This window comes from Bos grunniens, chromosome X, assembly GCF_055505025.1.
Source record: "Bos grunniens cultivar Pamir isolate PY7600 chromosome X, Bosgru_T2T1.0, whole genome shotgun sequence".
Lineage (NCBI taxonomy): Eukaryota > Metazoa > Chordata > Mammalia > Artiodactyla > Bovidae > Bos > Bos grunniens.
Genome location: NC_141194.1, coordinates 137753336 through 137769986, shown reverse-complemented (window position 1 = coordinate 137769986; position 16651 = coordinate 137753336). Strand labels below are relative to the sequence as shown.

General features: G+C 40.9%; 1 protein-coding gene across 2 annotated transcripts in view; it reads right to left on the bottom strand.

Moving 5' to 3' along the window:
• The window catches only part of TENM1 (teneurin transmembrane protein 1), a 904402-nt gene that overhangs the window by 150694 nt on the left and 737057 nt on the right, over window positions 1–16651 (bottom strand). For both annotated transcript variants that reach the window (XM_086388154.1, XM_086388153.1), the window contains one exon: window positions 9466–9585. In XM_086388154.1, coding sequence (XP_086244280.1) covers window positions 9466–9585 — 120 coding nt within the window. The remainder of the gene's footprint in view (window positions 1–9465; window positions 9586–16651) is intronic.

Below are 16651 nucleotides of genomic sequence, written 5' to 3'. Positions count from 1 at the left end.
TGGGATTTGATTATAAGACTTCCACGGGACTGGGGAATCAGAGACTCTTGGAGGGCACAAACAAACCCTGTGCACAGAAAGACCCAGGGAAAGGAGCAGCGATCCCACAGGAGACTGAGCCAGACCTGCCTGTGAGTGTTTGGGGGTCTCCTGCGGAGGCATGGGTCAGCAGTGGCCTGATGCGGGGACAGAGGCACTGCAGCAGCAGTCCTGGGAGGCACGTGTTGGCACAAGTCCTTTTGGAGGTCACCTCAGGCCAAACAACTAACAAGGATGGAGCACAGCTCTACCCAATAGCAGAAAATTGGATTAAAGGTTTACTGAGCATGGCCCTGCCCACCAGAGCAAGACCCAGTTTTCCCCACGGCCACAGCCGATCCCTCCCATCACAAAGCTTGTGCAAGCCTCTTATTCTCATCCATCAGAGGGCAGACAGAAGAAGCAAGAACTACAATCCCACAGCCTACAGAACGAAAACTACAATCACAGAAAGTTATCCAAATGATCACATGAATCAGAGCCTTGTGTAACTCAGTGAAGCTATGAGCCATGCCATGCAGGTCCACTCAAGGCAGACAGGTAATGGTGGAGAGTTCTGACAGAATGTGGCCCACTAGAAAAGGGAATGGTGAACCACTCCAGCATTCTTGCCTCAAGACACCCATGAACAGTATGAAAAGGCAAGAAGATATGACACCAGGAGATGAGCTCACCAGGTCAGTAGGTATCCAACATGCTAGTGGGAAAGAGCAGAGAAATAGCTCCAGAAAGAATGAAGAGGCAGGGCCAAAATGGAAATGATGCTCAGTTGTGGATGTGTCTGGTGGTGAAAGTAAAGTCCGATGTTGTAAAGAACAATACTGCATAGGAATCAAGGTAAATTGGACGTGGTCAAGCAGGCGATGTGAACATCGACATTTTAGGAATCAGTGAACTAAAATGGGCAGGAATGGGTGAATTTAATTCAGATGATGATTATATCTGATACTGTGGGCAAGAAGCTATTAGAAGAAATGGAGTAACCCTCATAGTCAACAAAAGAGTCTGAAATGCAGTACTTGGATGCAGTCTCAAAAATGACAGAATGAACTTGGTTCATTTCCAAGGTAAACCATTCGATACCACAGTAATCCAAGTCTCTGTAGCAACAACTAATGTTGAAGAAGCTAAAGTTGAATGGTTCTGTGAAGACCTACAAGACATTCTAGAACTAACACCAAAAAAAAAAAAATGTCTTTTTCATCATAGGGGATTAGAATGCAAAAGCTGGAAGTCAAGAGATACCGGGAGTAACAGGCAAATTTGGCCTTGTAGTACAAAATGAAGCAGGGCAAAGGCTAACAAAGTTCTGCCAAGAGAAAGCACTGGTCATAGCAAACACCGTCTTCCAACAACACAAGAGACAACTCTACACATGGACATCGCCAGATGGTCAATACTGAAATCAGATTAATTATATTTTTTGCAGCTGAAGATGGAGAAGGTCTATATAGTTAGCAAAAACAAGACCTGGAGCTGATTGTGGCTGAGATCATCAGCTCCTTATTGCAAAATTCTGGTTTAAATTGAACAAAGTAGGGAAAACTACTAGACCATTCAGGTATGACCTAAATCAAATTCCTTATGATAATTCAGTGGAGATGATGAATACATTCAAAGGATTAGATCTGGTAGACAGAGTGCCTGAAGAACTACGGACAGAGGTTTATAACACTGTATAGGAGGCGGTAACCAAAACCACTCCAAAGAAAAAGAAATGCAAAAAGGTAAAATGGTTGTCTGAGGAGGTCTTACAAATAGCTGAGAAAAGAAGTGAAAGGCAAAGGAGAAAGGGAAAGAGATACCCAACTGAATGCAGAGTTCCAAAGTACAGCAAGGAGAGATAAGAAAACCTTCTTAAGTGAACACTGAAAGAAATAGAGGAAAACAATAGAAATGGGAAAAACTAGAAATTGCTTCAGGAAATTGGAGCTACCAAGGGAATATTTCATGGAAGGATGGGCACAATAAAGGACAGAAATGGTATGGACCTAACAGAAGCAGAAGATATAAAGAAGAGGTGGCAAGAATACACAGAAGAACTGTATAAAAAAGGACTTAATGACCTGCATAACCACCATGGTGTGATCACTCACCTAGAGCTGGACATCCTGGAATGTGAAGTCAAGTGGGCCTTAGGAAGCATGACTATGAACAAGGCTAGTGGAGGTGATGGAATTCCAGTTGAGCTATTTCAAATCCTAAAAGATGATGCTGTGAAAGTGCTGTACTCAATATGCCAGCAAATTTGGAAAACTCAGCAGTGGCCACAGGACTGGAAAAGGTCAGTTTTCATTGTAATCCCAAAGAAGGGCAGTGCCAAAAAACATACAAACTATCACCCAGTTTCGCTCATTTCACATGCTAGCAAGGTAATGCTCAAAATCCTTCAAGCTATGCTTCAGCACTATATGAACTGAGAACTTCCAGATGTTCAAGCTGTATTTAGAAAAGGCAGAGGAAGCAGAGATCAAATTGCAAACATTCACTGGATCTTAGAGAAAGCAAGGGTATTCCAGAAAAACATCTACTTCTGCTTCATTGACTACATTAAGCCTTTGACTGTGTGGATCATAATAAACTGTGGAAAATTCTTAGAGAGGTGGGAATACCAGACCACCTGACTGATCTCCTGAGAGACCTGTATATAGGTCAAGAAGCAACAGTAAGAACTGGAAATTGAACAATGGACTGGTTCAAAATTGGGAAAGGAGTGCATCAAGGCTGTATATTGTTTCTTTGCTTATTTATCTTCTATGCAGAGTACATCATATGAAATGCTGAGTTGGATGAATCACAAGATGGAATCAAGACTGCCAAGAGAAATACCAATAACCTCAGATATGCAGATGATACCACTCTAATGGTAAAAAGTGAAGAGGAACTAAAGAGCCTCTTGAAAAGGGTTAAAGAGGAGAGTGAAAAAGCTGGCTTAAAACTCAACATTCAGAAAACACAGATCATGGCATCTGGTCCCATCACTTCATGGCAAATGGGAAAAAAATGGAAACAGTAGAAGATTTTCTTTTCTTGGGTTCCCAAATCACTGCAGATGGTGACTGCAGCCATGAAATTAAAAGACGCTTGCTCCTTGGAAGAAAAGCTATGACAAACCTAGACTGTGTTAAAAAGCAGAGACATCACTTTGCTGACAAAGGTCTCTATAGTCAAAGCTGTGGTCTTTCCAGTAGTCATGTACAGATGTGAGAGTTGGACCATAAAGAAGGCTGAGCACCAAAGAACTGATGCTTTCAAACTGTGGTGCTGGAGCAGTCTCTTGAGAGTCCCTTGGACAGCAAGATCAAACCAGTCAATCCTAAAGGAAATCAACCCTGAACATTCATTGGAAGGAATGATGCTGAAGCTGAAGTGCCAATACTTTGGCCACCTGATGCAAACAGCAGACTCATTGGAAAAGATCTTGATGCTTGGAAAGGTTGAGGGCAGGAGGAGAAGGGGGCAACAGAGGATGAGATGGTTGGATGCCACCACTGACTCCACAGACATGAGTTTGAGCAAACTCTGGGAGATAGTGAAAGACAGGGAAGCTGGTATGCTGCCTGGCATGCTGCAGTCCATTGGGTTGCAAAGAGTAGGACACAATTTATGGAGTGAACAACAACATATTTTTAAAATGAATAAAGGGCAATGGGATTCTCCTTAATATTCAAAGCAACTTACATCCACAGGAGAGAGATATAAGCAATTCTTTGTGTTAAAAAAAAAAAAAAAGAACTTTCTTGAAACACTTTTCAATGGTAAAATGCCCTGATAGGGAATCAGACTTAATTATGCATATCTCACCACTCCCTTCATATGACATTTATTGTATTTATTATAGTATTACCAATTGTGTCCTGTTGCAGAAGTCTTTCAGATAAAGATAAGTGGACAGTAAAAAAGGATAGCTAATACTGTATTTTTTATTGTTGCGTTTTCAGTCAAGTTGCTGTAATATTAAGGCAGTTTCCAAAAAGAGGATTTGAAGAACTGCATTTGCTATAGAAAGTAATCTAGGTTTGAGCTAAAAAAAGAAAACCCCAAATGGTTTATGGTTTAAGACAGGCTGAATTCATGATAATACAGGAGCAGTTTAAGGCAAGCATAGTAGGGGAAAATCCTACATTACTTGGCAAGAGATCTTTTCTCTGGTTCACATTCTACATTGATTTAAGTGTGTTCTTGGGCAAGTTTATTTGCTTCACCCAAGCCTCAGCTCTTGACTCCTTAAAATTGAACTGCTGATTTATTTGAAAACAAAAACAAATGCAAACACAAAAGCAAAATAAGCTATCCAAACAAGAACATATATACCTGAGAATTATTCTCTACTTCTAGAAAGACAAGGTAGAGAGGGCAGGCTTCTTATTTTGTAGAAAGAATGTGGTTTTGGCTTCATACACACCTGGGGTTGTATCCTGGCTCTGCCATGTTAACTTTGTGTCTTTGGGCTAATTATTTAAACTTCATGAGCTTCAGTTTCCTCCTGAGTAAAATGGGATTAATATGGTCTATCACTCAGCTACTACTGCAAGTGAGCAAATGAGATAAAGACTTAAGGGCCAAGCATATGGTAGGGACTTAACAAATATTAACTTTCTTCTCAAATCAGATCCATTGCCCTATTAAATTTACAGATGTCTTCTCTTGTTCAAATGAACTCGAGGCCAGTTTTTTTTTTATGATCTTTATAAGCAGATACTGATTTTTAAGCTTTCCTGGTAACTGCCCCTAGGCGTCCTGTGTTGGGTTAGTTTGATGTGTCAATTTGGTTGGGCTCTAGTACCCAGTTATTTAATCAAACACTTAGGCGTTGTTGTGAAGGTATATTGTACATGTGGTTAATATCTACAATAAGCTGACTTTAAGTAAAGAGGATTACCCTTGATAATGTGAAAGGGCCTCATCCAATTAGTTGAAAGAGCAAAACTAAATTTTCTCTGAGGAAGAAGGAATTCTGCCTCAAGACTGTAGAGTAGCATCTACTCCTTGCCAAGAGATTCCAGTTTTCTAGTGTATCCTACAGAGAAGGAAATGGCAACCCACTCCAGTGTTCTTGCCTGGAGAATCCCAGGGACAGAGAAGCCTGGTGGGCTGCTGTCTATGGGGTCGCACAGAGTCGGACACGACTGAAGCGACTTAGCAGCAGCAGTGTATCCTACAATTTTTGGACTTGCCAATCCCCACAATCACATTGCAATTTCTTGAAACTCTCTCTCTTCCTCTCCCTATATGCAGCTAACCCTTGAAAAACGTGGGGGTTAGGCTCTCCCCAGGCACAGCTGAAAATTCACTTATAACTTTACAGTTGGCCCTCCATATCTGAAGTTTCACATTCATGGATTCAACCAACTGCAAATCACGTAGTATGATAATACGTATGTATTGAAAAAAAAATCTGTATATGGATCCAAGAAGGTCAAACCCATGTTGTTCAAGGACCAACTGAATTGTGTATATATGTGTGTGTGTATATATGTGTGTGTGTGTGTGTGTGTGTGTGTATACACTTTTGAACTGTGGGGCTGGAGAAGAGTTTTGAGAGTCCTTTGGACTGCAAGGAAATCAAACCAGTCCATCCTAAAAATAATCAACCCTGAATATTTATTGGAAAGACTGATGCTGAAGCTCTAATACTTTGGCCACCTGATGCGAAGAGCCAACTTGTTGGAAAAGACCCCGATGCTGGGAAAGATTGAAAGCAAAAGGAGAAGGGGGTGGCAGAGGCTGAGATGGTTAGATAGCATCACTGATGCAATGGATGTGAATTTGAGCAAACTCTGGGAGATAGTGGAGGACAGAGGAGCCTGGAGTGCTGTAGTTTATGGGGTTGCAAAGAGTTGGACACAACTTAGTGACTGAATGACAACAAATGTGTATATGTACATATATGCATGTTTATGTACATGTGTATATTCACACACAGAGGTTCTGTTTCTCCTCTTCCCATCTAATCACTGTCTATAGCTAACACTATTGCAAGACCCAATAGAATGCTCTGTGAGTAATTAATTGCTTTGGGGTTCCCCCATCACAAATGGTCTCCATTGGCATGGGACATTAAGAACAAGTTATAAAATCACGTGACAGTGAGCATAAAACACCGAAGGGAAAGGACATATTTGTTTGGAGATTGTTGTCAATCTACAATAAGACTAGTCCTATCCATAGGTAGAAGACTATTGTAGCCTATGTAAGATGCTTATGTCTGTCTTACGGTATCCAAAAATGAACAAACTCTTACCTTGAGGGGAATCAGAGGAAACCCTTTCTTCATCTTCCAAAGTCTTCCAAACAAAGTTCTCAAGACCTTTAATGCTCCCAAGAATCTTATAAGAATGTCACCTCTTCACCTATTTTGTTTATCACTGGCTGAACTATTTATCTGAGCACCTGTTATGTATCTAAGTTGAGTGTGACAAATCACAGAAGATAAGAGCCAGGTTCCTTGGGTTCAACTTTTGGCTCTGTCCTTATTAGCTGTGTTAATTTGGATAAGTTTCCTCCTCTGCCAAATGGGGAGGATGATAATAATGATTCCTGTCTCATGAAGCTGTTGTGAAGATGAAATCGAATAACATGTATGACAAAGAATACAGTAGATACTGGTACATATTCATCTTTCCTTTAGAATTGCTGCTTTTTTATTTTCTGCTACTCTGACCTTTCCTAATATGCATAGGAGAGCTCTTCTTACTTTTAGAGACACCCATCTTCCACTCCTATCCTTCCTTCTGCATCACTTTGTTCCTATGACCTGGACTTTTCCTATTTCCTAGGAAAAAGTTGTCAATTAGTTCTACAGTCCCCACAACACATCTGCATGTAACAGGGACTTTAGAAGAGTCAGTAATATTAACCCAAAGCAGTGATACCATTGGTGGGAACAACAGGCACAGTGGCAGACAGGTGAGATTGACATGTGGAGGCAGAAAGCCAGAACTTTTCAGCACCTTGCATATCACAGACCGTCTACTAGGTAACTAAATGCTAACCTCAACCTTTCTATAATCCTTTTGCCCTCAGGTATACAGATGGTTCTTGAGTTACAAGGGTTTGACTGTTTCAACTTGATGATGGTGAAAAAGCAATATGCATTCAGCAGAAACATATTTTGATCTTTTCCTGGGCTAGCGATATGGGATAGAAATTCTGTTTTGATGCTGGGCAGTGCTGTGAGCTGCAGCTCTGCTGGTCACATGATTTTGAGGGTAAATAACCATTTGCTTACAACTCTTCTGTACCCACACAACCAGTCTGTTTTTCACTTTCACTGACATATTCAATCAATTACATGAAATATTCAACACTTTATTCTAACAGGCTTCATGTTACATAAATATTGCCCAACTGTAAGCTAATCGAAATGTTCTGAGCACATTTAAGGAAGGCTAGGCTAAGCTGTGATGTTCAGTAAGTTAGGTGTATTAAATGCATTTTCAACTTAAAATACTTTCAACTTATGATGGGTTTATTGGATGTAAGCCCATCACAAATTGAGGAAGAGCTGTAGTTTCCCTATGATAGTCTACTTTTGAAATGTATATAACTCAATCTGAGGTAGCAACCAGCAGAGACACCTAAGTGGAAACTCTCATCACTCTGTCACTTTATGTCCAAGAGACGACAGTGGGACAGTCTGGTTGGCATTTGGGGCACATATTTTGAGTGTTTACACCCTTAGTGGTGCCTGAGGGAAGAGTTACTGCCAGAGGGGACTCTGACTAGAATCTGCCATCTATATAAACCTAGTTCTCACAGTGAGCTCGGAGGAGGATGGTCCTGGAATTTTACTTAAGACTAAAACCACAAAAATAACAACACAAATGGTCCCTCTTTAACACTTTCTGTAAACTGGAAACAAATTTATAGTCTTTTTAGATATCACATTTCTTTTAGGTTCTTTTCTGAATATCAAATAATTCACTGAAACCTTTATATACTAGCTAAAAAATTGAGGCCCCATCATTTTCCATGGGAAGACAAATGTCCCTGAAGGCATATTCTATTTAAAGAAATAATCTTCATTTCTAAATTTCTGGTACGTGGTTGAAATGCTGGCGAGGGAGAGACCAGCTTTGTATACCAGCTACTGGTACATGAACTACCAAAATTCCATCATTCAATCTAACTGAGAGAAAAGTCCATTTGAATTAGTATAGAGCTCTGATTATAGAATATTTGAATGGAAATATAGTTTTATATTGCATATATATGTATGTGTGTGTGTGTGTGTGTATATACACACACACACACACATACATATTCAGACTAGCTGCTCCCAGAGTAGTTCTGCTGAGCTCGTTATAATGAATAGATGGCTCATTAATAATTAGCAATACAATTTACATCCAAATCATTCATATAATTTCCTAAAGTCTTAAAAACAATTTTTCTTAAGTAGGTTAAAACTCTTCCTTACAATTTCTCTAACTATTTCTATAAGCCTTTTCTTGAGAGGCAGTTGAAAAAATAAAGTCAGCATAGCCCACGTTGAACCATTAACAATTCTGAAGTGGTTAGGACTAAAAATAAGGTTTGATTTTATCTCTTGAAATGAGATAGTCTCTTACACTGTGATAAAGCTTCAAGGCAACAGGTCTCTTTATGTGAGTACTGAACGACTTGTTATGAGTAGGGCATTTTAAGGGTAGCCACCTGGAGACTAGGGTACCTCAAAGCCATCATTACAGTGTTCCTGAGAATCATAAATAGGTACCTTTAAGCTGGACACATGGGCCTATCGACGAATATTCTGAATAAATGTCTACCTAAATGATGGCAACAAAAATGTTTTTTGTGAGCAAATCCTTTTCCAGGAGGAGAAGATTTAACTAGTGGTCTTGCTTCCCAGGTCTCAGAGAACCTGGGGAAGCCCTTAGAGAGAAGCTTGCTGATTGGTGCTTAAGGTTAATCACTATGGTTACATGGACATCAAGGGGGAATTGATTAAGCTGCCTGTGCTCATTGATCCAGTACAGCCACTAGTAAACTAGACAGGACACATTTAAAAAAAAAATGTCTTAATGCAGTTGAATTGTATACCTTTGGCAGAAACCTTTTGGACAGCTTTATTTCAGAACTATATTGAGACTATCATGAAAGAACAGCCCACATGTACAATACTTTATTATCTGCATCATCTCACTGGATTTTGAAGCTGGATTTATAAATGGAACTAGATGAAGGCTAGAAAACTTTCCAAATAGCTAGGGTTTCAAGAAGACTTGAGAGTAATAGTGCAGGTTTAGAAGAGAAATTTGGTTTGATTTAGATGGGGAATAGAGGAGATAACACCAATGACTTTTTAGATGCAGCTTGAAGGAAGATAGGCTAATGAAGCCTGCATCATTTGAACGCTGGTTTGACTAATGGCTAGAAGTCAGTATTGGCCCCTCACAGTGATCAGAAACAACGTTGACCTACCTTCCATCTTGCCGGCTGATGGTAAATCCATAATCACTGTGGTGCAAGAAACTAACATTCACCCCTACTAGAGGGGTTCCATCCACAGCCACCACCTGGCCTCGGATCACACAAGCACGCCTGCAACACAAGATGAAAGACGAATATAAAAGCATCCTGAAACTAGATTCTAGAAGCCAAGCTGGAGAAACTACAGAAAACACAGTTAAGCATAACAAAGAAAACAGTAATTTCACCAATGGGTAGTCACTTCTAATAACATTTTGGTGAGGGTGTGCATATCTTTTTTACCGATATAAATTGGGATTATACTCAGCATAGTTCTGAATCCTGATATTTTAATGTTGGTAGTATATTATTAGGGCTTCCCGGGTAGCTCAGCTGGTAAAGAAATCTGCCTTTACCAGGAGATACACCTTTACAATGCAGGAGACCCCAGTTCGATTCCTGGGTTGGGAAGATCTTCTGGAGAAAGGATAGGTAACCCAACCCAATATTCTTGGGCTTCCCTGGTGGCTCAGATGGTAAAGAATCACCTGCAATGCAGGAGACTTGGGCTTGATCTCTGGGTTGGGAAAATCTCCTGGAGGAGGGCATGGCAATCCATGCCATTACTCTTGCCTGGAGAATCCCCATGGATAGAGGAGTCTGGTGGGCTACAGTCCATAGAGTCACAATGAGTTGGACACAACTCAGCGACTAAACGTAGCCCATGGTATATTATGAACTTTGTCCAATATAATTAGAAATTCCTTAATATATCATTTTGTTATTATATAATATAGCCCTAAAACAGTATTTCTTGTTTAATACAGCCCCTACTTTGGGATATTTAGTTCTTATTTTTTCTACATCGAATTTCTTATTATTTCCTTGGGAGGTAGTCCTAGTTGTGGAAAGATACTTTTCTCTTATTAAAATTAATAAAAACTAAAATTAGTTAATACCTAAATACACTGTAGATATGATTAAAGTCCCTGCTGACCACCCTGCTCCTGTTGTTCCTAGTCTTTTCCCCAGGGGCAATCATCAGTAACATTGTGTTGAGTGCATTTTCTATGTATTTATATACATAGGTGTGAACTCTGGGAGTTGGTGATGGACAGGGAGGCCTGGCCTGCTGCGATTCATGCGGTCGAAAAGAGTCGGACACGACTGAGAGACTGATCTGATCTGAACATTTTTTAGGCCCTAAATACATATTGCCAAATTGTTTTTATTGGAAAAAGAATTTTAACAAAGCAGACTTAGTTGGATGAATTTTAACAGTTAAAGTTGGCAAAAGAGACATGGTCCCTGGTGATATATGGACCCTGTTTCTCTGACCTGAGTGAAATGAAATATTTCAGATTTTCCCTTTAAACAAATGAGTTTCATCCTTGCCAAATGGGGGACTCCACTAGACTAGCCCTTAATAGTGCTGGCCCCCAGGGACCCAGTCCACTAAAACAAGTAGACTTTCAGGTCTAGCCTGGCCAACAAGTTGTAACAAAGTTTAGGAGCTTGGGAGTTAAGAAGAGGGCTCATGGGCAACCCACAAGCATGGAGTATTCACTTCTCTGTCATTACCATGGCAGTGGGGAGGAAGAAGTCTCTAGAATGTGCATTTTATAGCTGGAGCTAGTAGGGTTGAAGAAGGTTGGGCAAGAGCAATGACTTTTCCTAGGGCATCAATGTAATTTTTTTTTTTTTTCACAAAGCGAAATTCAGGGTATCCAGGCAAGCTCAATCTTGGATTAAAAGGAAGCATGTTATTTGGGCAAACATGACTTTTCCAAAGTAATCATAGTAATTTCACCCTGGCATTATATATTCTTTGAATCATCAAGTCATGAGGAGGGAAGTGGGAGGGTGGTTCAGGATGGGGAACACGTGTACACCCGTGGCAGATTCATGTTGATGTATGGCAAAACCAATACAATATTGTAATTAGCCTCCAATTAAAATAAATTAATTTATATTAAAAAAAAAAAAAAAAAGCTCTCGGCCACAAAAGCTCATTCAAGAGAGAGAGAAAAAAGTACCCCGAGAAAGCAAAAGACAGTTACCAGCCAAAGCTTGGGTTATATGTTAGAGCCAATAAACATCACTACTAAAATATTGCAATCAGAGGAACTGGGATAGAAGTTATACTAATAGGATGTTTCCTGCATCATCTAAAGCCTTCCCCCAACACAAACTATAAGCCACTAAATATAGCACAAAGCTAAGCTGGGCTTCCCAGGTGGCTCAGTGGTAAAAAACCTGCCTGCCAATGCAGGAGATGCAGGTTTGATGCCTGGGTCTCGAAGATCCCCTGGAGGAGGGCATGGCAACCCACTCCAGTATTCTTGCCTGGGACATACCATGGACAGAGGAGCCTGGTGTGCTACAGTCCATGGGGTTGCAAAGGAGTCAGATATGACTTAGCAACTAAACAACAACAACAAATTTAAGCTAGTATAATTGATGCTCTTAGTGCTTTTATTGAGCTCTTCAGGCCAACATTCCTAGTTCTGATATGAATCAGTGGCTTTCCTCTAACTAGTGAGCTGTCCATCTTATGAATTCTATAAATAATGATTCTGAATGGCATGCAAATGGCACATTGGCACTTGCTTTGCCTTATCTGATTCCTCTAGTTCCTTTTTGTGGAGATTTTGAAATTTTGAGATCTTGAAATCCCATTTTTTTTCTAATAGAGAAGACATTTGAAAGGCACTGAATTCTGGATTTTGAATTAATTCTGACAGATCTGGTCCCTGTTTTTAAATCCAATGTAACAAGAAATGAAAAGAGAAGGATGTCTTTAGTTTTACACAGTAACCCTTTGAAAATCTTTACAAACCAAAATTTGACAAACTAGGTATAGATTAAGTAGAAACCAGCTGAGAAAATCTCCTGCAAACTACATATGGACTGGAGCCAGAGGGGTTGAGAACAGAGGGACATTTGGGAGGCCACCTCCATTTGAAAATCAGCACAGCATTGCCTCCTGAGCCTACATGCTGATAGCTTTTTGGGGAGTGTGATGGGGGTATTTATGAACTTGCCAAGGCTTTACCAGTTAGCAAGGTGGGCTTTTCAGCAATGATGCCTTCCTAGGTGGTTGCTGATTCCCTGTTGGCAAGACAATTCTACATTCGCTTATTTTATTTGTTCACATTAATCTATATAGTGTGTCTTCCCACAGCTGTACTAGGCTCAATTATTTTTGTTTTTATTTTGTCAAGTCTAGTTGACATTATTTGTCCATATTTTACGACAGACACAGGCCTGTCTCTTCTCTTTGCTGTTCTTTTATTTTCTATACAGCTTATATTTATGACGGATCCAGGCTGGTGAGTGAAAGTCTCATAAAAGTTATCATTATCCTGTGCATTTCTCTTCTATTCCTCTCTTCCTTCATTCTGTATCTCATTCTGAGTAGACTTGTCTTTTGACTCCTCTGCTCTTTAATATTCCTCATATTTTATGAAGCACACGGATTTGTGTGATAATGACTCATCAAAGTCATCATTATTCCAGACATTGTCTACCTGTTCTTCTTCTCATTCATTTCACTCTTCATCATTCATAAATAATGTGCAGACTTGTCTTTGAACTCCCCTACTTTTTTTATTCCTCATATTTTATGACCCACACGAACTTACAGCATATGATAAAGCCCCATAAAACTTATTATTCCACATTTATCAGCACTGAACTCTCTTTGTAATGTATTAGACTTTAAATGTTCTAAGATTCCCTGTATCTTGCTACATTTGCTCCCATTATTTACACACTTCATGTCATCCGTTTTTCACAAGAATAACTCTTAGCTCTTTTTATTCCTGGATTACTAGTACTTACTATAATCTTTGACCAAATCAGACATCCTGCATCAGTATAAATTGTCTAAATTTCAGGACAGCATTCGGAGAAGGCAATGGCACCCCACTCCAGTACTCTTGCCTGGAAAATCCCATGGACAGAGGAGCCTGGTAGGCTGCAGTCCATGGGGTCGCTGGGAGTCAGACATGACTGAGCGACTTCACTTTCACTTTTCACTTTCATGCATTGGAGAAGGAAATGGCAACCCACTCCAGTACTCTTGCCTGGAAAATCCCATGGATGGAGGAGCCTGGTAGGCTGCAGTCCATAGGGTCGCTGGGAGTCGGACATGACTGAGCGACTTCACTTTCACTTTTTACTGTCATACATTGGAGAAGGAAATGGCAACCCACTCCAGTATTCTTGCCTGGAGAATCCCAGGGACAGGGGAGCCTGGTGGGCTGCCGTCTATGGGGTCGCACAGAGTCGGACACGACTGAAGCGACTTAGCAGCAGCAGCAGCAGGACAGTATTAAAGTGTTCTTTTTTAATTGGCAGTAATTTGAACTGGCACTGCAGGCAGAAACCTAGGAAAAAATGTTTTCAGGCAAACTCTCCATTTCAGAATGAATGCTCTCAAGTCTGCTCACTTTCCCAGGTTGCTGCAGCTCCAGATGGCCCTTAGGGAGCTCCAGATATATTCTTGGCAAATATGGTGTGTTGTGCCACTTCGTACAGCTCAACTGCCATTTTGTGTGCTCCCAGCTTCTAAACTCAATTTTCTTCATAATTGTGGATGGTAGCCTTGTAGCTGCTTTATTTTTCCTGATTTACACAGCCACCAAAATGTAGTTTCTCCCGCATGTGTATAATCTGTTTGTGTATGCTTCTCATATCCAAGGCAGCCTGAATAATTCATGTTTTTCCTAGATTAGATCCTTGCTGAAGCAGTGAGGTGGGTATGCCCGGGGTCTGACTTTGGTAACCCCAGAATCTTTCTGTGTTTTCTGTCCTGTACATTGTGCTGCCTCCATGTTTCCTCTCCAGTTTCTCCAAAAAGTGAAAGTGAAAGTGTTAGTTGCTCAGTTAAGTCTTTGATCCTCATGGACTGTAGCCTGCCAGGCTCCTTTGTTCATGGGATCCTCCAAGCAAGAATACTGGAGTGGGTTGCCATTTCCTCCATGAGGGGATCTTCCCGACCCAGGGATCGAATCTGCGTCTCCTGCATTGCAAGCAGATTCTTTACTGTCTGAGCCACCAGGGAAACCCCAAGCTTCTTCAAATCACCCTTTAAATGAGGCAGTCATCCTTGGCCTGTCCTTGGTCTGTTCTAAGGAAACATTTTGAACTCTGAAATTTTTGCCACGTGAAAACAACCCTCGACGTGAGTCCTAATCTTTCAAGGACCTTTTTCTGAAACATTTTCAATTAAATAATACTCGGAACTCTTCTGAACCTTTGAAATGAGACACCAGAAATTACTGTCTGAACTGTCACGAAGCTGTCACTGCAAATGTTTATAGCATGTATGTGCCCAGTGCGACTGTCTTTTGTGTTGTGTTGTGTGTGTGTGTGTGTGTGTGTGTGTGTGTGTGTACTCTTAGAGGCGGGTGCTGCATGCTCTCCATCTTTTCCTGGGGCTCTTGTTCTTTGATTCAGACTTGAAGGAAGACTCTGCTTCCTTCAACCTTTAGAAACAAGGACCTCTCTCTGCTGTGGTGGGTTACAGCAAGATAACTTGAACTTGGATGAACATGTCCAAAGTGACTTTAAAAACACGTATGGGGAAGATCACCCCTCACAAGTATCTCTTTTCTTGCTCTCTGGAGAATACAGACTGCTGCCAAGCTGTCTACCGGCTGTCACTATGCTAAAGCAGCAACCTCAAAGGAACTGCTTCTCCCTTTAACTAAATGCTGAATCCTCTAGATGTTGGGAGTTTGGTTTGAAGAACAGGGCATCTTGGGAAATGTAAGTCCGAATACACTTTACCGAGAGCCTTATTGAGCTAACAAGCTGCTTGTTAGATAGTTCTGATGCAAAAGGTCTAATTCATTCTGTATTTGCTATTTTCGTGGCATAGTCAAATTATCCCTAGCCTTCAATAAACTCTGGGTTCCATTTTCCTTTTCCCTTATTTGTTGCCTTTTGTCTTCAATGTCAAATTTCCAATATTCATTCAACACCTCAGGCGAAAACATTAACCTCAAGCACAGAAGTTGGTTTGAAAAACAACGCTGAAAACTAAATTGCTGAAAGAAGATGTAATTTACTGCATTGTATTTCTGATTAAAATCTTTCATAAGGAAAATGAGGCTGAAGGGCTCGGGAAGTTAGAGCTATTTGCTTTTGCTGCCAACAGGAGCATAAGAACCTTTGAAGGGTAGTGTCCCAAGTCAAGGCCTGGCCAGTGGGGGGTCTGGCAGCAGGAGGGCAGGTGAGGTTGTTTTTTCCACAGGAACAGATGAAATCCTTTCCACAGCTGACAGCTCTGGTCAAGAGGCAGAATTGAGAAAGGCTGAGCTGGGAGAGGCCACGTGGATCCTCTGCTCACTGGCACTGGAATCCTGCCTTGTAAATTCTTCTATGAGTTGTCAGTTGGCTCAAGTCTCCAAGGGACAGAAATCTGCTGCCTGTGAGGCGTGCTTTAATGGTTCTCCCGACATCTTCTCCACAGGCTTATTATATTATAAGGTTCCACAGCTGTAGATTGTGTCATTTGGGCTAAATGACTGCTGCTTCTGGGGGGGCCCTCCTAGAACACAAATACCTCTGAGCAGTTGGGACAAAGGGCTAATGATACCCTCGTATCCATGGCGGCACACAATGAATAAAGGCTTTTATATTTGGGCTTCCCTGAGAGCTCAGTTGGTAAAGAATCTGCCCGCAACGTGGGAGACCTGGGTTCAATCCCTGGAGAAGGGAAAGGCTACCCACTCCAGTGTTCTGGCCTGGAGAATCCCATGGACTACATGGACTATAGTCCATGCAAAGAGTAGGACACGACTGAGCGACTTTCACTTTCATTTTTCTCAGCGCCGAATCCGTGCTACTACATGTGTCACAGCCTATCCTGGGTAGGAGTTATAGGTCTGTCTTTCTTATTAGATAGTCACTCCAGGGCAAGGGCAGTGTGATTTTCTTCTGTGTCCTTCCTAGTGCCTTGTGTACATAGCATGTGCTCAACAAAGCTCCACTGAATTTCAGCTCAAATATCTTTATGTGAAGTTGCAAAATATTTCCAACCAATCCCACAGCACTACTTCAAGTGTTTCAGAGACCACTTTGAGGTTCATGTGTGACAGATAGATGTCTTACAGTTCATTTATTAGAAGCCAGCGTTCTATGACTTCATCATGAGAGTTTTGTTTGATAATTGACTACTTCAGGGAAT